Source organism: Oncorhynchus gorbuscha, linkage group LG01 (genome assembly GCF_021184085.1).
Source record: "Oncorhynchus gorbuscha isolate QuinsamMale2020 ecotype Even-year linkage group LG01, OgorEven_v1.0, whole genome shotgun sequence".
NCBI classification, from domain to species: domain Eukaryota; kingdom Metazoa; phylum Chordata; class Actinopteri; order Salmoniformes; family Salmonidae; genus Oncorhynchus; species Oncorhynchus gorbuscha.
The window spans coordinates 103323068-103345363 of record NC_060173.1 but is presented as its reverse complement, the minus strand read 5'-3'; the positions used below and the strand labels follow the sequence as shown (position 1 = coordinate 103345363).

Here is a 22296-nt window from a genome sequence, read left to right as displayed (position 1 = left end):
CCACTGGGACAGAGTAATGACCGTGGGAGACTGTAGGAGGCTCCCCTGGGACAGAGTAATGGTCTGTAGGAGACTGTAGGAGGCTCCACTGGGACAGAGTAATGGCCTGTAGGAGGCTCCACTGGGACAGAGTAATGGTCTGTAGGAGACTGTAGGAGTCTCCACTGGGACAGAGTAATGGTCTGTAGGAGACTGTAGGAGGCTACACTGGGACAGAGTAATGGCCTGTAGGAGGCTCCACTGGGACATAGTAATGGTCTGTAGGAGACTGTAGGAGGCTCCACTGAGACAGAGTAATGGCCTGTAGGAGGCTCCACTGGGACAGAGTAATGGTCTGTAGGAGACTGTAGGAGGCTCCACTGGGACAGAGTAATGGCCTGTAGGAGGCTCCACTGGGACAGAGTAATGGCCTGTAGGAGACTGTAGGAGGCTCCACTGGGACAGAGTAATGGTCTGTAGGAGACTGTAGGAGGCTCCACTGGGACAGAGTAATGGCCTGTAGGAGGCTCCACTGGGACATAGTAATGGTCTGTAGGAGACTGTAGGAGGCTCCACTGAGACAGAGTAATGGCCTGTAGGAGGCTCCACTGGGACAGAGTAATGGTCTGTAGGAGACTGTAGGAGGCTCCACTAAGACAGAGTAATGGCCTGTAGGAGGCTCCACTGGGACAGAGTAATGGTCTGTAGGAGACTGTAGGAGGCTCCACTGGGACAGAGTAATGGTCTGTAGGAGACTGTAGGAGGCTCCACTGAGACAGAGTAATGGCCTGTAGGAGGCTCCACTGGGACAGATAAATGGCCTGTAGGAGGCTCCGCTGGGACAGAGTAATGGCCTGTAGGAGACTGTAGGAGGCTCCACTGGGACAGAGTAATGACCTGTAGGAGACTGTAAGAGGCTCCACTGGGACAGAGTAATGGTCTGTAGGAGACTGTAGGAGGCTCCACTGGGACAGAGTAATGACCTGTAGGAGACTGTAGGAGGCTCCGCTGGGACAGAGTAATGGTCTGTAGGAGACTGTAGGAGGCTCCACTGGGACAGAGTAATGGTCTGTAGGAGACTGTAGGAGGCTCCGCTGGGACAGAGTAATGGTCTGTAGGAGACTGTAGGAGGCTCCGCTGGGACAGAGTAATGACCTGTAGGAGACTGTAGGAGGCTCCGCTGGGACAGAGTAATGAACTGTAGGAGACTAGGAGGCTCCACTGGGACAGAGTAATGGCCTGTAGGAGACTGTAGGAGGCTCCCCTGGGACATAGTAATGGTCTGTAGGAGACTGTAGGAGGCTCCACTGGGACAGAGTAATGGTCTGTAGGAGACTGTAGGATGCTCCACTGAGACAGAGTAATGGCCTGTAGGAGGCTCCACTGGGACAGAGTAATGACCTGTAGGAGACTGTAGGAGTCTCCACTGGGACAGAGTAATGGCCTGTAGGAGACTGTAGGAGGCTCCACTGGGACAGAGTTATTGCCTGTAGGAGGCTCCACTGGGACAGAGTAATGGCCTGTAGGATACTGTAGGAGGAACTTGAAGCTCTCAACCTGCTCCACTACAGCCCCGTCGATGAGAATGGGGGCTGCTCGGTCCTCCTTTTCCTGTGATCTACAATCATCTCCTTTGTCTTGATTACGTTGAGGGAGATGTTGTTGTCCTGGCACCACACGGCCAGGTCTCTGACCTCCTCTCTATCGGCTGTCTCATCATTGTCGGTGATCAGTCCTACCACTGTTGTGTCGTCAGCAAACGTAATGATGGTGTTGAAGTCATGCCTGGCCATGCAGTCGTGGGTGAACAAGGAGGACAGGAGGGGACTGAGCAGGCCCCCTTTAAGGGCTCCAGTGTTGAGGATCAGCGTGGCAGATGTGTTGCTACCTACCCTCACCACCTGGGGCGACCCGTCAGGAAGTCCAGAAGCCAGTTGAAGGGGGAGGCAGTTAGTCCCAGGATCCCTAGCTTGGTGATGAGTTTTGAGGGCACAATTGTGTTCAACACTGAGCTGTAGTCAGTGAGTAGCATTCTCACGTGGGGGTTCCTTTTGTCCAGGTGGGAAAGGTGGCAGTGTGGCAGTGTGGAGTACAATAGAGATTGCATCATGTGTGGATCTGTTTGAGCTCTATTTAAATTGGAGTGGGTTTCTGGGATAATGGTGTTAATGTTAGCCATAATGGTGTTAATGTTAGCCATTACTAGCCATTCAAAACACTTCATGGCTACGTAGGTGAGTGCTACGGGTCTGTAGTCATTTAGACAGGTTACTTTAGTGTTCTTGGGCACAGGGACTATGGTGGTATGCTTTAAGCATGTTGGTATTACAGACTCAATCAGGGACATGTTGAAAATGTCAGTAAAGACACCTGCCAGTTGGTCAGCACATGCCCGGAGTACACGTCCTGGTAATCAGTCTGGCCCAGCAGCCTTGTAAATGTTGACCTGTTTAAAGGTCTTACTCACGTCGGATACGGAGAGCGTGATCACACAGTTGTCTGGAACAGCAGATGCTCTCATGCATGCCTCAGTGTTGCATGCCTCGAAGCTTTCTCCCTCGAAGCTCTCTTTTCTCTCTCTCTCTCTCTTTCTACCTCCCCCCTCTCTCTCTCTCTCTCGCTCCATCTTTCCCTCTCTCTCTATCTCTCCTGTGTAAACATTCGGTCAGAACAGCTGTGGCACTTCAAAAATAGTCTGATCTAGCCTATGCACACACACTAAGACACACTGCCACACATGTAGCCCCCTTCACTAGCATGTAGCCCCCTTCACTAGAATGTAGCCCCCTTCACTAGCATGTAGCCCCCTTCACTAGAATGTAGCCCCCTTCACTAGAATGTAGCCCCCTTCACTAGAAGGTAACCCCTTCACTAGCATGTAGCCCCCTTCACTAGCATGTAGCCCCCTTCACTAGAATGTAGCCCCCTTCACTAGCATATAGCCCCCTTCACTATAATGTAGCCCCTTCACTAGAATGTAGTCCCCTTCACTAGCATGTAGCCCCCTTCACTAGAATTTAGCCCCCTTCACTAGCATATAGCCCCCTTCACTAGAATGTAGTCCCCTTCACTAGAATATAGCCCCCTTCACTAGAATGTAGCCCCTTCACTAGCATGTAGCCCCCTTCACTAGAATGTAGCCCCCTTCACTAGAATGTAGCCCCCTTCACTAGCATGTAGCCCCCTTCACTAGAATGTAGCCCCCTTCACTAGAATGTAGCCCCCTTCACTAGCATGTAGCCCCCTTCACTAGAATGTAGCCCCCTTCACTAGAATGTAGTCCCCTTCACTAGAATGTAACCCCTTCACTAGAATGTAGTCCCCTTCACTAGAATGTAGCCCCTTTCACTAGAATGTAGTCCCCTTCACTAGAATGTAGTCCCCTTCACTAGAATGTAGCCCCTTCACTAGAATGTAGCCCCCTTCACTAGAATGTAGTCCCCTTCACTAGAATGTAGCCCCCTTCACTAGCATATAACCCCTTCACTAGAATGTAGTCCCCTTCACTAGAATGTAGTCCCCTTCACTAGAATGTAGCCCCCTTCACTAGCATATAGCCCCTTCACTAGAATGTAGTCCCCTTCACTAGAATGTAGCCCCCTTCACTAGAATGTAGCCCCCTTCACTAGCATGTAGCCCCTTCACTAGAATGTAGTCCCCTTCACTAGCATGTAGCCCCCTTCACTAAAATGTAGCCCCCTTCACTAGAATGTAGCCCCCTTCACTAGAATGTAGCCCCCTTCACTAGCATGTAGCCCCCTTCACTAGAATGTAGCCCCCTTCACTAGCATGTAGCCCCCTTCACTAGAATGTAGCCCCCTTCACTAGCATGTAGCCCCCTTCTCTAGCATGTAGCCCCCTTCACTAGAATGTAGTCCCCTTCACTAGCATGTAGCCCCCTTCACTAGCATGTAGCCCCTTCACTAGAATGTAGCCCCCTTCACTAGCATGTAGCCCCCTTCTCTAGCATGTAGTCAATGGTGTTCTCAGATGGTTCAGTGTCTCTCCTGTGAGTCCTCTCTCTCTCCTTCTCCCCACCTAGCACTCACTTTCTCCCTCTCACTTTCTCCCTCTCTCCCTCTCTCTATCTCTCCCATGTAAACATTTGGTCAGAACAGCTGTGGTACTTCAAAGATTGCCTGCTCTAGCCTACGGACACACACTGGCAGACACTGAAACCCCCCAAGCCATAAGATTGCAAAATAGCTACCCAGGCTATCTACATTGACCCCTTTTTGCACACGCTTTTTAACTCATCACATACACTGCTGCCACTGTTTACTATCTGTCATTTTATTCCTAGGTATATGTACAGTACCAGTAAAAAGTTTGGACACACATACTCATTCCAGGGTTTTTCTTTATTTTTACTATTTTCTACATTGTATATTAATAGTGAATACATTAAAACTATGAAATAACACATATGGAATCATGTAGTAACCAAACAAATGTTATTTGAAGTAGCCACCCTTTGCCTTGATGACAGCTTTGCACACTTTTGGCATTATCTCAACCAGCTTCACCTGGAATGCTTTCCCAACAGTCTTGAAAGAGTTCCCACATATGCTGAGCACTTGTTGGCTGTTTTCCCTTCACTCTGCATTCCAACTCATCCCAAACCATCTCAATTGTATTGAGGTTGGGTGATTGTGGAAGCCAGGTCATCTGATGCAGCACTCCATTACTCCCCTTCTTGGTCAATTAGCCCTTACACAGCCTGGAGGTGAGTTGGATCATTGTGCTGTTGAAAAACAAATGATAGTCCCACTAAGTGCAAACCAGATGGGATGGCGTATTGCTGAAGAATGCTGTGGTAGCCCTGCTGGTTAAGTGTGCCTTGAATTCTAAATAAATCACAGACAGTGTCACCAGCAAAGCACCCCCACACCATCAAACCTCCTCCTCCATGCTTCACAGTGGGAACCACACATGCAGAGATTATCCGTTCACCTACTCTGCGTTTCACAAAGACATGGCGGATGGAACCAAAAATATCAAATTTCGACTCATCAGACTAAAGAACATATTAACCCTGATCTAATCAAATCAAATCAAATTGTATTTTTCAACAATAATATATGCCATTTAGAGGACGCTTTTATCCAAAGCGACTTACAGTCATGTGTGCATACATTCTGGGTGGTCTCGGGAATCGAACCCACTACCCTGGCGTTACAAGCGCCATGCTCTACCAACTGAGCTACAGAAGGACCACCTTACAGAACAAGAACAAGACCTTACAGTGAAATGCTTACTAAGCTCTTAAACAACAATGCTTTAAGAAGTTTTCAGATGTTTTTTTTAAATAACTGTGATATAAAAAATAGATAAGTAAAACATTTAAATAGAAAATATAAGTAATAGATAAGAAACAGCAGCAGTAAAATAGCAAGTGAGGCTATATAAAGGGGGTACCGGTACAGAGTCAATGTGCGAGTGCACAGGTTAGTCAAGATAATATGTACATGTAGGTAGTGTTAAAGTGACTATGCATAGATAATAAACAGTGAGTAGCAGCAGTGTAAAAAAGGGGTCTGGGTAGCTCTGTTCATGAGTCTTATGGCTTGGGGGTAGAAGCTGTTAAGAAGCATTTTGGACCTAGACTTGGCGCTCCTGTACCACTTGCCTTGCGGTAGCAGAGAGAACAGTCTATGACTAGGGTGGCTGGAGTCTTTGAGACTTGTTAGGGCCTTCCGCTGACACCGCCTGGTATAGAGGTCCTGGATGGCAGGAAGCTTTGTCCCAGTGATGTACTGGGCCTTACGCACTACCCTCTGTAGTGCCTTGCAGTCGGAGGCCAAGCAGTTGCCATACCAGTGTCGTGTCTTTGGCATCAATAAAGTGAAGACTGTTATTTTATCAAATCAATTCTCTGTAATTATTATTACGTGATTAAACTAATCATGTAAATGTAATTATCTAGAAAGTCAGGGCACCAAGGAGAATCTTCAGATTACAAAGTTATAATTTTCATAATATAACTCTTCAGATATTTTAATATCTGATCAATTAGTATTCTAATTAATGCATTTTTCTTTACCTACATTTACATTTACATTTAAGTCATTTAGCAGACGCTCTTATCCAGAGCGACTTACAAATTGGTGCATTCACCTTATGACATCCAGTGGAACAGTCACTTTACAATAGTGCATCTAAATCTTAAAGGGGGGGGTGAGAAAGATTGCTTATCCTATCCTAGGTATTCCTTAAAGAGGTGGGGTTTCAGGTGTCTCCGGAAGGTGGTGATTGACTCCGCTGTTCTGGCGTCGTGAGGGAGTTTGTTCCACCATTGGGGGGCCAGAGCAGCGAACAGTTTTGACTGGGCTGAGCGGGAACTGTACTTCCTCAGTGGTAGGGAGGCGAGCAGGCCAGAGGTGGATGAACGCAGTGCCCTTGTTTGGGTGTAGGGCCTGATCAGAGCCTGGAGGTACTGAGGTGCCGTTCCCCTCACAGCTCCGTAGGCAAGCACCATGGTCTTGTAGCGGATGCGAGCTTCAACTGGAAGCCAGTGGAGAGAGCGGAGGAGCGGGGTGACGTGAGAGAACTTGGGAAGGTTGAACACCAGACGGGCTGCGGCGTTCTGGATGAGTTGTAGGGGTTTAATGGCACAGGCAGGGAGCCCAGCCAACAGCGAGTTGCAGTAATCCAGACGGGAGATGACAAGTGCCTGGATTAGGACCTGTGCCGCTTCCTGTGTGAGGCAGGGTCGTACTCTGCGGATGTTGTAGAGCATGAACCGACAGGAACGGGCCACCGCCTTGATGTTAGTTGAGAACGACAGGGTGTTGTCCAGGATCACGCCATGGTTCTTAGCGCTCTGGGAGGAGGACACAATGGAGTTGTCAACCGTGATGGCGAGATCATGGAACGGGCAGTCCTTCCCCGGGAGGAAGAGCAGCTCCGTCTTGCCGAGGTTCAGCTTGAGGTGGTGATCCGTCATCCACACTGATATGTCTGCCAGACATGCAGAGATGCGATTCGCCACCTGGTCATCAGAGGGGGGAAAGGAGAAGATTAATTGTGTGTCGTCTGCATAACAATGATAGGAGAGACCATGTGAGGTTATGACAGAGCCAAGTGACTTGGTGTATAGCGAGAATAGGAGAGGGCCTAGAACAGAGCCCTGGGGGACACCAGTGGTGAGAGCGCGTGGTGAGGAGACAGATTCTCGCCACGCCACCTGGTAGGAGTGACCTGTCAGGTAGGACGCAATCCAAGCGTGTCTCATTCCAAACATTGTAAATTGTTGATTATCTGCACGAACCCAGCCTTTACTATGAATCATTCATACATCAATTGTCTTAATCATTTATTTACTAACTAACTAAATAATCACAGAAATGCATAAACAGACAACACAGTAGATAGGGTTACAAGGAAATGATAGGGGAGGTTCCCTAGTGGGCTAAGCCGATATGACGGCTTGGTGGACAAAGGGAAGTGGGTGTGGAAGGACAAAAGGAGTCACTACACAGTTGATAATTATATTATTTGAAATGCTAATCCTTTGCACATGAACGCTCACTCATTCGGGAATAATTGCAATCAATATATATATTTATGCCCAGTGCGTCACGTGATCTCTGTTGGAATCATCAGTCCTTCTGTCCGAGAGTCAGTTCATCATTGTCTCTCTCTCTGCCTCCCTGAAGATCAAAAGTATTTCGTGGCTAGAATGAATACTTCAGAGAACCATTCAGAAATCTATTCTCATAGAATAGATGTTTCGGTGGTTGTCGGTCTTCTCATCCCAGTTTGACATAATTTCTACCTGCAGACTAGTAATTAGTATCTAAGATTTGCTCTTAGACTGTAGGGATCGATAGAGAGTTTAAACATTTCCAGCCGTGTAGCCAATGCTCCACGTGGTATGGTTTAGGAATTCAACAACCATTACAACCTTAGCTTAAACTGAGGTTTTTGTGGTCTGAAGAGGATTTCCTCAGGAGGGTTTTTTATTCGTAACAGTAGAAGGGCTGTTCCATGACACCAGATCATGTCTGTGCTCATGGGGGCGGGCCAATGACTTAGTTAAACTTGAAAGAGAATACAATTCTCTTTCATTAAAGGTTTAACATCACATTACATAATTTCACAAATAGTTTAATCTTTACTCATTCATTTTATACAAGAATTAGATGCAAACCCAATAATCGAGAAATGTACATATTCAGAGATATAGTTATGTGTGTTTTCTGTCCTCTCTGAGGTAACCAAATGAAACACACTCGTCATACTTGTCCCTTAAGTGTCCACGGACCATTTCCACCTTCTCACAAGTGAACATTTTATATCAAATCCCCATTTTGGGGGATTTAGGAGTTCGCCATGTGAAATCCTTTGTAATAATAATATATGCCATTTAGCAGACGCTTTTATCCAAAGCGACTTACAGTCATGTGTGCATACATTCTACGTATGGGTGGTCCCGGGAATCGAACCCACTACCCTGGCATTACAAGCACCATGCTCTACCAACTGAGCTACAGAAGGACCACTGTTCTGTCTATGTGTCTCTTTCTGCATGGCCAGGGGGAGAGAGTCTCCTCCAGGAATGTACATCCTGAGATAACAGAACCTAGGTTTAGGAGAGAGAGAGAGGGGGGCACTAGCTATACCCAAAAAGGGCCACATCATGACACCAGGCAGTGATGCAACCAGTCTGGATGCTCTCGATGGTGCAGCTGTAGAGCCTTTTGAAGATCTTAGGACCCATGCCAAATCTTTTCAGTATCTTGAGGGGGGAATAGGCTTTGTTGTGCCCTTTTCATGACAGTCTTAGTGTGTTTGGACCATTCTAGTTTGTTGATGAAGCTCTCAACCTGTTCCACTACAGCCCTGTCGATGAGAATGGGTGCATGCCCGGTCCTCCTTTTCCTGTAGTCCACAATCATCTCCTATGTCTTGATCGCGTTGAGGGAAAGGTTGTTGTCCTGGCACCACACAGCCAGGTCTCTGACCTCCTCCTTATAGGCTGTCTAATCAATGTCGCTGATCAGGCCTACCACTGTTGTGTCCTCGGCAAACTTGATAATGGTGTCGGAGTCGTGCCTGGCCATGCAGTCATGAGTAAACCGGGAGTAAAGGAGGGGACTGAGCATGCACCCCTGAGGGGCCCCTGTGTGGAGGATCAGCGTGGCAGATGTGTTGTTTCTCTATCCTTACCACCTGGGGGTAGCCCGTCAGGAAGTTTAGGATCCATTGCTTGTGTTTCTTGGCCCAAGCAAGTCTCTTCTTCTTATTGGTGTCCTTTAGTAGTGGTTTCTTTGTAGCAATTAGACCATGAAGGCCTGATTCACGCAGTCGCCTCTGAACAGTTGATGTTGATGTGTCTGTTACTTGAGCATTTATTTGGACTGCAATCTGAGGTGCAGTTAACTCTGATAAACTTATCATCTGCAGCAGAGGTAACTTCCTTTCCTGTGGCAGTCCTCATGAGAGCCAGTTTCATCATAGAGCTTGATTGTTTTTGCGACTGCACTTGAAGAAACTTGAAGAAACTCAAAGTTCTTGACATTTTCCGTATTGACTGTCCATGTCTTAAAGTACTGATGGACTGTTGTTTCTCTTTGCTTATTTGAGCTGTTCTTGACATAATATGGACTTGGTCTTTTACCAAATAGGGATATTTCCTGTATACCACCCCTACCTTGTCCTTCCTTAAGAAGGAAAAAAATTAGCAATGCACACCTGTTAATTGAAATGCATTCCAGATGACTACCTCATGAAGCTGGTTGAGAGAATGCCAAGAGTGTGCAAAGCTGTCATCAAGGCAAAGGGTGGCTACTTTGAAGAATCTCAAATATGAAACATATTTTATTTTGTTTAACACTTTTTTGGTTACCACATGATTCCATGTGTGTTATTTCATAGTTTTAATGTCTTCACTATGATTCTACAATGTAGAAAATTCATAATGAAAAACCATTGAATGAGTAGGAGTGTCCAAACGTTTGACTGGTACTGTACTGTATATGTCTGCCTCAATTACCTTGTACCCCTGCACATCGACTCAGTGCTGGTACCCCTTGTATATAGCCAAGTTATCGTTACTCATTGTGTAGTTATTATTAATACAAATTTAACGTATTTTACTTTTCTATTATTTATCTATTTTCTTTCTCTCTGCATTGTTGGGAAGAGCTGTAAGTTAGCATTCCACTGTCAGTCCACAATTGTTGTTTGCGAAGCATGGGATCAACAAATGTGATTTCATTTGACACACTGAAACACACTGACACAAACTGACTCACACTCAGGGAGGAGGGGGAGAGGGCAGGATGGAGTGTACAGCACAGGGGGAAGGAGGAGGGCAGCAGAGGAGGACTGGAAGAGTGCATGGGGGGAGGAGGGCGTATCTGCTCCCTCTTGTCTAGGGATCAGTGTTCAGGGACAATGAAAGAGGGCCATTGAGAGTCCTGTCACATTCGTCAGTAGGACTGGGGGGAGTGGAAGGGAGTGGAGAGGGGACAGTGGGAGTGAAGTGGAGAAGAGGGGAGTGGAGAGGGGGATGGAGGAAGGAAAGGAATGGAGGGGGTAAAAGATGGAGGTAATGTAGGGGATGGGGGAACAGAGGAGTTGGGGGGGAATGGAGGATGGAAGGGGTGCAGGCCTGAATAGGGTACTCTGTCAGTGACTTCAAGAGGACGAAGCAAGGCGGGGTGTGGGCTCATTGAAGTGATGGCTTTGAGTAGAGCTAGCAGGCTATAACAGACAGTACAGAGATATATTATCTCTTTGCTTCCTCTCCACACCTTCATCACAGATCATGCACATAACGCTCACTCGGTTTGACAGAGATTTGGAGGTTGAGTCAAGGATATAGGGAGGGGAAATATATTCAACAGTAAATAGATTCTCAGAGTCCAGTAAATTGATTCTTAGTCCATACATACCATTATGGTTGAGTATGTATACTGTACAGATGTAGGATCTTAATTTGATTAGTCAGGAGAAGAGGAGAGGGCCTTGTAGCGTATTTCAGGTTGATAAAGGCTTCTGAAGATTGTTATTTTCATGTTTAAATTTCAGACTTGATTTTCCCTTATGAGTCTGTGTGCGTCCAAGTCCACTGAATGCAACCTCAAGCTGTCACAGCAATCTTTTTACATACCGTACTTGCTGTAGCCCACTGAAGCAAACACTCTGAAATACCTCTGTGTCTTCTCTCCAGACACATTTTGTTCGGCAGGTAGCTTAGCGGTTAAGAGCGTTGAGCCAGTAACCGAAAAGTCACTGGTTTGAATCCCCGAGACAACTAGGGGAAAAATCTGTCTATGTGTTCTTGACCAAGGTACTAAACCCTAATTGCTCCTGTAAATCGCTCTGGATAAGTCTTCTAAATGACTAAGATGTAAATGATTCACAAAACATAATGAATAGTCTACATGCTTGTAGTCATATGTCACAGAGCAACCTAGTCTTATCTACAGAGTGCCATCCATGTTTAAGCAGGAGCCATTTCCCATCGCTCCAACTGTCTGGCTCACTGTTAGCGGTTTGTTTCATTAACCTGTCCTACTTTCTCTGTAAAAATGTAATACATTTCCCTCCAAAACATAATTTATCTTCTGTAAAAGTGATGAATCCTCCATCCTCTCACTAATTGTATTTTCAGCTATTTTATTTGCCCATTAAAAAGTACTGATATTTTTTTCCTGTAAAGGGTTGCCGGGGGCAGAATACTTATTGCCTCCAAAAGTGGCAACGTGACAAAGTTGGAAGAAATGAGGTGTCACCTGAGTTTGAGGGAAAATAGATGTTGCTGGTGAAGGTGCATCATTGTTGTTGGTTGGCCCTTCTTATAGAGGAGAATGAAATCAGAGATGCATAAGAGTGGTTGCACAACTTATCAACAAGTCAGTCCAAGGACTCGAATCATTTACTGTTTTGGAAAAGCAGCAGGGGGAAAAATGTATTATCTTCAGTTTGTTTTTCAATATCCACCATTTTGTATTCCTCAAACCAATGTGGTTTAGTTACCTTCAAACTGACATTTAAACTGACATTTAGAGTGAATAACTTGTAAAGTGATTTATCTTCTGGTTGAGCCTTATTTCTAAATGTCAGTAGCTCAATTGAACAAAAAAATCATCACAAATGTAATGGCAAACTCATATGAAAGGATAAGGCAAACTAGAATACTTAGTATTGTGATATTAACATGTCATCCACCTCATCACTGTGTCATATATCACTATTTCTAAAAGAACCCTTTTAGTCTGAAATAGGGTCTCAAGGCTCTAGCCTCATCCCTACATTGTTCTCACATCCCTCTACTGCTCTACCTGCGGCCCTATGGGCCTGTTTACAGACAGACAGACAGCTCCATCCAGCCCTGCTCCAGCCCAGCTCCAGCCCAGCTCCAGTCCGGGCAGGCAGGCATTGTACAGCCGTCACCACACTCAGAGGGCCTGTTTATAGGCCTGTCACAGCCGGGGCTAGGGAGTATAGTTGTGGTGCTATTGGGTGTGCATGGGCCCTGTGGTATTTGGGGTAGGACTTTGTGAGCTCACTTTGTTCCAGTACGGGTGAAGAGAGGGACTTGACGGAGCGACGAGGAGTTAGGGGTTAAGCTGACAGCATTTATCGCTGAGAAAAGATGGTAATGACCTAAACGATGACTCACTGCATAGGCATCCACACACACACACACACACACACACACACACACACACACACACACACACACACACACACACACACACACACACACACACACACACACACACACACACACACACACACACACACACACACACACACACACACACACACACACACACACACACACACACACAGCAATGGATGGAGAGTGTGTGCATTTGTTTTGAATCACGTCATCACTACTCCGCTCCTAGAGCTGGTCTATTGAGGACATGTAGTAACAGTTCATTTGAAAAACAGTACCATGGTCAGTGTGACGTGTGGAGTGTTTGACAGACCACCCAGAGAGTGTATGGGTGATGGTATTTGAAGAGCTTGTTGACTGTCATGTTGTTATAGTATCCAATCAAATCTAATCAAATTTTATTTGTCACATACACATGGTTAGCAGATGTTAATGCGAGTGTAGCGAAATGCTTGTGCTTCTAGTTCCGACAATGCAGTAAAAACCAACAAGTAATCTAACTAACCATTCCAAAACTACTGTCTTATACACAGTGTAAGGGGATAAACAATATGTACATAAAGATATATGAATGATGATGGTACATGGTACAGAGCAGCATAGGCAAGATACAGTAGATGATATCGAGTACAGTATATACATATGAGATGAGTATGTAAACAAAGTGGCATAGTTAAAGTGGCTAGTGATACATATATTACATAAAGATGCAGTAGATGATATAGAATACAGTATATACGTATGCATATGAGATGAATAATGTAGGGTATGTAACATTATATTAGGTAGCATTGTTTAAAGTGGCTAGTGATATATTTTACATCATTTCCCATCAATTTCCATTATTAAAGTGGCTGGAGTTGAGTCAGTGTCAGTGTGTTGGCAGCAGCCACTCAATGTTAGTGGTGGCTGTTTAACAGTCTGATGGCCTTGAGATAGAAGCTGTTTTTCAGTCTCTCGGTCCCAGCTTTGATGCACCTGTACTGACCTCGCCTTCTGGATGATAGCGGGGTACACAGGCAGTGGCTCGGGTGGTTGTTGTCCTTGATGATCTTTATGGCCTTCCTGTAACATCGGGTGGTGTAGGTGTCCTGGAGTGCAGGTAGTTTGCCCCCGGTGATGCGTTGTGCAGACCTCACTACCCTCTGGAGAGCCTTACGGTTGTGGGCGGAGCAGTTGCCGTACCAGGCGGTGATACCGCCCGCCAGGATGCTCTCGATTGTGCATCTGTAGAAGTTTGTGAGTGCTTTTGGTGACAAGCCTAATTTCTTCAGCCTCCTGAGGTTGAAGAGGCGCTGCTGCGCCTTCTTCACGATGCTGTCTGTGTGGGTGGACCAATTCAGTATGTCTGTGATGTGTATGCCGAGGAACTTAAAACTCAATACCCTCTCCACTACTGTTCCATCGATGTGGATAGGGGGGTGTTCCCTCTGCTGTTTCCTGAAGTCCACAATCATCTCCTTAGTTTTGTTGACGTTGAGTGTGAGGTTATTTTCCTGACACCACACTCCGAGGGCCCTCACCTCCTCCCTGTAGGCCGTCTCGTCGTTGTTGGTAATCAAGCCTACCACTGTTGTGTCGTCCGCAAATTTGATGATTGAGTTGGAGGCGTGCGTGGCCACGCAGTCGTGGGTGAACAGGGAGTACAGGAGAGGGCTCAGAACGCACCCTTGTGGGGCCCCAGTGTTGAGGATCAGCGGGGTGGAGATGTTGTTGCCTACCCTCACCACCTGGGGACAGCCCGTCAGGAAGTTCAGTACCCAGTTGCACAGGGCGGGGTCGAGACCCAGGGTCTCGAGCTTGATGACGAGCTTGGAGGGTACTATGGTGTTGAATGCCGAGCTGTAGTCGATGAACAGCATTCTCACATAGGTATTCCTCTTGTCCAGATGGGTTAGGGCAGTGTGCAGTGTGGTTGAGATTGCATCGTCTGTGGACCTATTTGGGCGGTAAGCAAATTGGAGTGGGTCTAGGGTGTCAGGTAGGGTGGAGGTGATATGGTCCTTGACTAGTCTCTCAAAGCACTTCATGATGACGGAAGTGAGTGCTACGGGGCGGTAGTCGTTTAGCTCAGTTACCTTAGCCTTCTTGGGAACAGGAACAATGGTGGCCCTCTTGAAGCATGTGGGAACAGCAGACTGGTATAGGGATTGATTGAATATGTCCGTAAACACACCGGCCAGCTGGTCTGCGCATGCTCTGAGGGCGCTGCTGGGGATGCCGTCTGGGCCTGCAGCCTTGCGAGGGTTAACCCGTTTAAATGTCTTACTCACCTCGGCTGCAGTGAAGGAGAGTCCGCATGTTTTCGTTGCAGGCCGTGTCAGTGGCACTGTATTGTCCTCAAAGCGGGCAAAAACGTTATTTAGTCTGCCTGGGAGCAAGACATCCTGGTCCGTGACTGGGCTGGTTTTCTTCTTGTAGTCCGTGATTGACTGTAGACCCTGCCACATACCTCTTGTGTCTGAGCTGTTGAATTGAGATTCTACTTTGTCTCTATACTGACGCTTAGCTTGTTTGATAGCCTTGCGGAGGGAATAGCTGCACTGTTTGTATTCGGTCATGTTACCAGTCACCTTGCCCTGATTAAAAGCAGTGGTTCACGCTTTCAGTTTCACGCGAATGCTGCCATCAATCCACGGTTTCTGGTTAGGGAATGTTTTAATCGTTGCTGTGGGAACGACATCTTCAACGCACGTTCTAATGAACTCGCACACCGAATCAGCGTATTCGTCAATGTTGTTATCTGACGCAATACAAAACATATCCCAGTCCACGTGATGGAAGCAGTCTTGGAGTGTTGAGTCAGCTTGGTCGGACCAGCGTTGGACAGATCTCAGTGTGGGAGCTTCTTGTTTTAGTTTCTGTCCGTAGGCAGGGATCAACAAAATGGAGTCGTGGTCAGCTTTTCCGAGAGAGAGATTCCTTGATATGCCTTGATATGAGGGTAATAAAAGGTTACTCAAATAATAATTAATTTGAGGCCCTGGCTCTTATTTAAGTAAATTCTTACTTACAATGATGGACTACACCTTATATGTCCTGAGTTTAAACTGTCCTAGTTGTCTAATTGAATCACAGCGGGCCTGTATGGCTGGCTGGCCTACATTCCTCTCTCTCTCTCTCTCTCTCTCTCTCTCTCTCTCTCTCTCTCTCTCTCTCTCTCTCTCTCTCTCTCTCTCTCTCTCTCTCTCTCTCTCTCTCTGTCTCTCTCTCTCTCTCGCTCTCTCTCTCTTTCTCGCTCTCTCTCCTATCCCACTCTCTCTCCCCCTCTCTCTTTCCCTATCTCTCTCTCTCTCTCTTATCCCACTCTCTCTCACCCCCCTCTCTCTTTCCCTCTCTCTCTCTCTCTCTCCCTCTCTCTCTCTCTCTCTCTCTCTCTCTCTCTCTCTCTCTCTCTCTCTCTCTCTCTCTCTCTCTCTCTCTCTCTCTCTCTCTCTCTCTCTCTCCCTATCTCACTCGCTCTCTTTCTCTCTCCCCTCTCTGTTCTATCTCTCTCTCCGTTCTCTTTCTCTATTAATGGCAGTATGGGGAAGGTTAATTGAAAAGAGTCTCTCAGACCAAGATAACACCCAGACTCATCAGGGTCGAGCAGACCAAATGGCACCCTATTCCCTATATAGTATACTACTTTTGTCATAAGTTGTGCACTATGTAAGGAATAGTGTGCCATTTAGGACTCAGATCCTCTCTCTCAATGAGCTAAACATAGATTTATTGAACTAATCAATTTCCTTCTTACCCTCTTTCCTTTTCCTTCTGCCGCTTCTGGACACTTGAATGTGTTTCCAGAGTCCAGACATGGGCTTTTCTGTTTTCATGTCACGATGTGGTCTCTGTAGTAGTCTCTTGCCTTGTTGTGCATGGCAATGTTCCACTGTGTGAAGAACAAGGCAAAATGGTGGTCGTTGTGTTTGTGTTGTGTGTTATGGATGCTCATTCTCAAAGTCAATACTACGAGAGAGAGAACCGGAATGGCTAGACTTTTGCTCAAGTGTGTGCAAAGAGGCACCCCATTCGCTGAAATAGATTGGAGGAGAGGTGGAGAATGATAGAGGAGAGGAGGAGAGGGGAGTGTCACATAGGGGGTATACTCTGGCACAAGTCCGTGCCAACTTTAGCTTTTCTCTCTCTCTGTTCCAGCACTAGTGGGTCAGGCCAGCAGCACCACGGCTATTTTTAGTGAAACTGGGAGACCTAAACACAAAGTGATACCGATGAGAGAGAGTACCATCTCTCAGGCTACTATACAAAAGGCCAATTCTGCTCTGTTAGCGGTGTGTGTGTGTGTGTGTGTGTGTGTGTGTGTGTGTGTGTGTGTGTGTGTGTGTGTGTGTGTGTGTGTGTGTGTGTGTGTGTGTGTGTGTGTGTGTGTGTGTGTGTGTGTGTGTGTGTGTGTGTGTGTGTGTGTGTGTGTGTGTGTGTCTGCCCCAGCACTGAGCTAGGGCATTCTTAATTAAAACCAAGGCATACGGTTCTAAAGGAATGTAATTGGGCCGTGGAGAAACAACCGGCATTGGTGTGGTAGAAGATTGGAGGACGGTGTGTGTGTGTGTGTGTGTGTGTGTGTGTGTGTGTGTGTGTGTGTGTGTGTGTGTGTGTGTGTGTGTGTGTGTGTGTGTGTGTGTGTGTGTGTGTGTGTGTGTGTGTGTGTGTGTGTGTGTGTGTGTGTGTGTGTGTGTGTGTGTGTGTGTGTGTGTGTGGAAGATTGGACTCTGAAACACACTGCTTTTTTAATGAGAGAAGAAGATGCTATTTCCATCCTAAAGACATCTGGGCTACAGCCACGGTCCTGTCTGGTTACCTCACCTTGTAATCCACTGGCTGGCCCACTCAGCTCCATGTTGACGCAATTAACAAACAACAATAAGGTTTGTGTCTTTTCATGGCGTCTGTGTTGTGTTGTTAATATTACCGTCAACAGTTGCGTTATTTGCAGGCAGCCACTTTCTCTTTCTAAGGAAGCAGTCAGGCAGCCGTTGTGAGTCTTTCAACGCAGTAGTCAGGCAGCCATGGTGAGTCTATTTCAACGCAGTAGTCAGGCAGCAGCCACGGTGAGTCTCTTTCAACGCAGTAGTCAGGCAGCCACGGTGAGTCTCTTTCAACGCAGTAGTCAGGCAGCAGCCACGGGGAGTCTCTTTCAACGCAGTAGTCAGGCAGCCATGGTGAGTCTATTTCAACACAGTAGTCAGGCAGCCATGGTGAGTCTATTTCAACGCAGTAGTCAGCAGCAGCCATGCTGAGTCTATTTCAACGCAGTAGTCAGGCAGCAGCCACGGTGAGTCTATTTCAACACATTAGTCAGGCAGCCATGGTGAGTCTATTTCAACGCATTAGTCAGGCAGCCATGGTGAGTCTATTTCAACGCAGTAGTCAGGCAGCAGCCATGCTGAGTCTCTTTCAAAGCAGTACTCAGGCAGCAGCCATGCTGAGTCTCTTTCAAAGCAGTACTCAGGCAGCAGCCATGCTGAGTCTCTTTCAAAGCAGTACTCAGGCAGCAGCCATGCTGAGTCTCTTTCAAAGCAGTACTCAGGCAGCAGCCATGCTGAGTCTCTTTCAAAGCAGTACTCAGGCAGCTCCCTTTGCAAAAGGTGAATGCTGCATCCAATCACTCTTTTTACATGTGTTTATTTTGGTATCCTAGGCAACGGAATGGATTCCAGATGATGACACCAGGAGGTCCTGTCAGAGCAAAGGGAAGAGCGAGGTAAACAACGACTTTGAGACTTCCCGAGAGGGCTCTACACACACACACACACAAATATACACACACACACAAATATACACATTCACACACACACCACACAAATACATTCATATACACACACACAAATATACACACACACCACACAAATATTCACATACACACACACCACACAAATACATTCATATATACACACACACACAAATATATACACACACCACACAAATATACACCTACACACACACACACACACACACACACACACACACACACACACACACACACACACACACACACACACACACACACACACACACACACACACACACACACACACACACACACACAGGACCTTCCCTGAATAGGACCATTTCCTTTAAAAGCAGTCTGTTGACTGGCTGTTCAAGGGGCTCTATGGGGCCTTGTGAGAGTGGCTTATAGTGATTTTATGGTTTTTGGGCCCCTTCAATCGACGTGTGTTTACTACCTGGGAAGTGAAAAATAACACAGACTTTTTAGTAAGACACTCAAGGCAGAGCCCTTCTTCTGTACTTGATCATTTTGTTATTTCGCTTTTCTTTGTGAGAATTGATTGCCATGCTATTTTTATCTCAAAAGCCCAATGGAGAAGGGAAAGTAAAAAATCCATTCTCTCTGGAGAACGTCGTCTGACCTCAAGTTTGAAACACAGCAATTTTATTTATTTGCCAAGACAGAATATTTAAGGACAACAAAGAAATTTCATTCCCTCAAACGTCAAACAGTGCTTATAAAAACGAGATTAGATTAGGTTTAAATGTGTTACATTTAATTTTACAGATGAAAGATAAAAAACATTCCAGTCATATCATTAAAGTGAGCCGTGAGTGAGTATTGCTGGGTCGTAATCAGTCTGTTGCAAACCATGTGCCTAATACAACAGGTGAAATGCTTACTTACGAGTCCTTAACCAACAATGCAGAGTTTTTTAAAAGTAAGACAAATTTGCTAAACTAAAGGAAAAAGTAAGACAATAAAAATAACAGTAACAATAGCGAGGCTATATACAAGGGGTACCGGTACCGAGTCATTGTGCAGGAGTTCAGGTTAGTCGAGGTAATTCAGTTAATATGGACTGTAGGTAGGGGTGAAGTGACTATGCATGGATAATAAACAGAGAGTAGCAGCAGCATATGTGAAGAATGTGAAGGATTGTGTGTGTGTGTGTTTTGTGTGTGTTTGTGTGGTGTCAATATGCATGTGTGTGTTTTGTGTGTGTGTGTGTGTTGGAGTGTCAGTGCAAGAGAGTCAGTGCAAAAAATTATAATAGATAAGAATACAATAAGGGTATGAATGAACTATTCAGCCGTCTTTATGGCTTGGGGGTAGAAGCTGTTAAGGAGCCATTTGGTCCCAGATTCTTATCAAGTTCATGTAGTCCCTCCCCGTTTTGGTCCGTTTTCTTGTGTTTGGTGAATACAAAGGTACGCAGGTTTCTAACCTCTAACAACCTGTCTGCTCTCTACTACTCCCTGTAGGTAGAGTGTCAGAACTACCTCCGCGTGCTACTGGTCAATAAGACTGAGGTCATCACCTGTGGAACCAACGCCTTCCAGCCCCTCTGTATCACCCGGGAGGTAAGAGAGAATGGGGGATGCAGGGAGGATGGATGGAGTGATAAACTACAGGGGTGTAGGTAGGGGGGTGAACCAACGCCTTCCAGCCCCTCTGTATCACCCGGGAGGTAAGAGAGAATGGGGGATGCAGGGAGGATGGATGGAGTGATAAACTACAGGGGTGTAGGTAGGGGGGTGAACCAACGCCTTCCAGCCCCTCTGTATCACCCGGGAGGTAAGAGGGAATGGGGGATGCAGGGAGGATGGATGGAGTGATAAACTACAGGGGTGTAGGTAAGGGGGTGAACCAACGCCTTCCAGCCCCTCTGTATCACCCGGGAGGTAAGAGGGAATGGGGGATGCAGGGGGTGGATGGATGGAGTGATAAACTACAGGGGTGTAGGTAGGGGGGGTGAACCAACGCCTTCCAGCCCCTCTGTATCACCCGGGAGGTAAGAGGGAATGGGGGATGCAGGGAGGATGGATGGAGTGATAAACTACAGGGGTGTAGGTAGGGGGGTGAACCAACTCCTTCCAGCCCCTCTGTATCACCCGGGAGGTAAGAGAGAATGGGGGAAGCAGGGAGGATGGATGGAGTGATAAACTACAGGGGTGTAGGTAGGGGGTGAACCAACGCCTTCCAGCCCCTCTGTATCACCCGGGAGGTAAGAGGGAATGGGGGATGCAGGGAGGATGGATGGAGTGATAAACTACAGGGGTGTAGGTAAGGGGGTGAACCAACGCCTTCCAGCCCCTCTGTATCACCCGGGAGGTAAGAGGGAATGGGGGATGCAGGGTGGATGGATGGAGTGATAAACTACAGGGGTGTAGGTAGGGGGGTGAACCAACTCCTTCCAGCCCCTCTGTATCACCTGGGAGGTAAGAGGGAATGGGGGATGCAGGGTGGATGGATGGAGTGATAAACTACAGGGGTGTAGGTAAGGGGGTGAACCAACTCCTTCCAGCCCCTCTGTATCACCCAGGAGGTAAGAGGGAATGGGGGATGCAGGGAGGATGGATGGAGTGATAAACTACAGGGGTGTAGGTAGGGGGGTGATGGGGAGGACATGATGAGAGAGTAAAGTAGGGTGGTGCACTGTAAAAAATGTTTTTATTTAATAAAAAAATTTAACTGTTGGGTTATTGGAAACAACATTCTAACAGTCTAATAAATACATTTCATATATGATATCAGAAGAATAATCATTTGATTGTGTTTTTTAAGGTCTTAGGTAACATTAGAATACTAAAAAACTATATATTCAAATAATATAATAGCATTTTCATTAGTTTATGTTACTCTAGGCCCCTCAAACTCAACTCTGGACCATGAAACCAGTTCCACTGCATTTTTTCATTGTTCCCCTCTAAGCAGGGACTGATTTAGACCTGGGACACCAGTTGTGTGCAATTAATTCTCAGGTAGAACAGAAAACCAGCAGGCTCCAGACCTCCAGAGTTGAGTACCTCTGCTCTAGGCTTTAAGTAATAACGAAAAACCACTCGTTCAAGTCCCTCACAAATCAACCCACAAGGCGAGCAGTGAAATTATTAACCCTAGGGCCAACGCTGATAAATATAGGCATAACACAAACTCATCATTACACTGTTATTGTTGTTCAAAATGAAATCAACCTTTTCATCCTCCTTATCATTCAGTTAGGTCTAATTTAAATTCAATTGTGAAGTAACTTGCACAATTATTGCCCATTCATCCATTTATCATTCATTCAGTGTGCTGGCATCGTTTGCTTCCCTTCACTTATCAACTTGGATAGAGTCAAGGATATGTTTTTCAATATTCTAAAGGCCTACCCATAACATAGCATGTTTTCATTTCCTTTACAATGCATTTGATTAGTAATAGAGTTATAGTAAATAAAACAGTCCAATAACAGAATATTTTTACAAAGTAAAACTTAAAAGAGAATGATATCAACCCACAAGTCATGTGTCAAATGATTTGGTATAAACATGAGTACCAACGCTAATAAATAGGAATAACACAACCTCATCATTACACTATTGTCTTTCTAAATGAATCCAACCTCTTCACCCTCCTTATCATTCAGGCCTAATTTAAATTACATTGTGAAGTAACATGCACAATTATTGTCCATTCATCCATGTGTCATTCCTTCAGTGAGGAGAGAAGCATTAGCACCTGGCTGGGTACCAACGTCCTACAGCACATTATCTTGGTGGGTTAAATTGGGAAAAGATGTGGGAAACAACAGGTAAAAAGGCTCTAAATACTTTTCTGTTTGTGATTTTAAAATTTCTTACGAATAAGAAATATAAAATACAAACATTTATGAAAATTCAGGGAAGGAGCAGGATGTTGTCGCCTCGCTTCACGTTCTTAGGAAACTATTCAGTAATTC

At 46.0% G+C, this 22296-nt stretch overlaps 1 protein-coding gene across 1 annotated transcript in view; it reads left to right on the top strand.

The window, feature by feature from the left end:
• The window catches only part of LOC124047850 (semaphorin-5B-like), a 323136-nt gene that overhangs the window by 175001 nt on the left and 125839 nt on the right, over positions 1-22296 (top strand). The window contains 2 exon segments of the mRNA XM_046368176.1: positions 18258-18320; positions 19835-19933. Coding sequence (XP_046224132.1) covers positions 18258-18320; positions 19835-19933 — 162 coding nt within the window.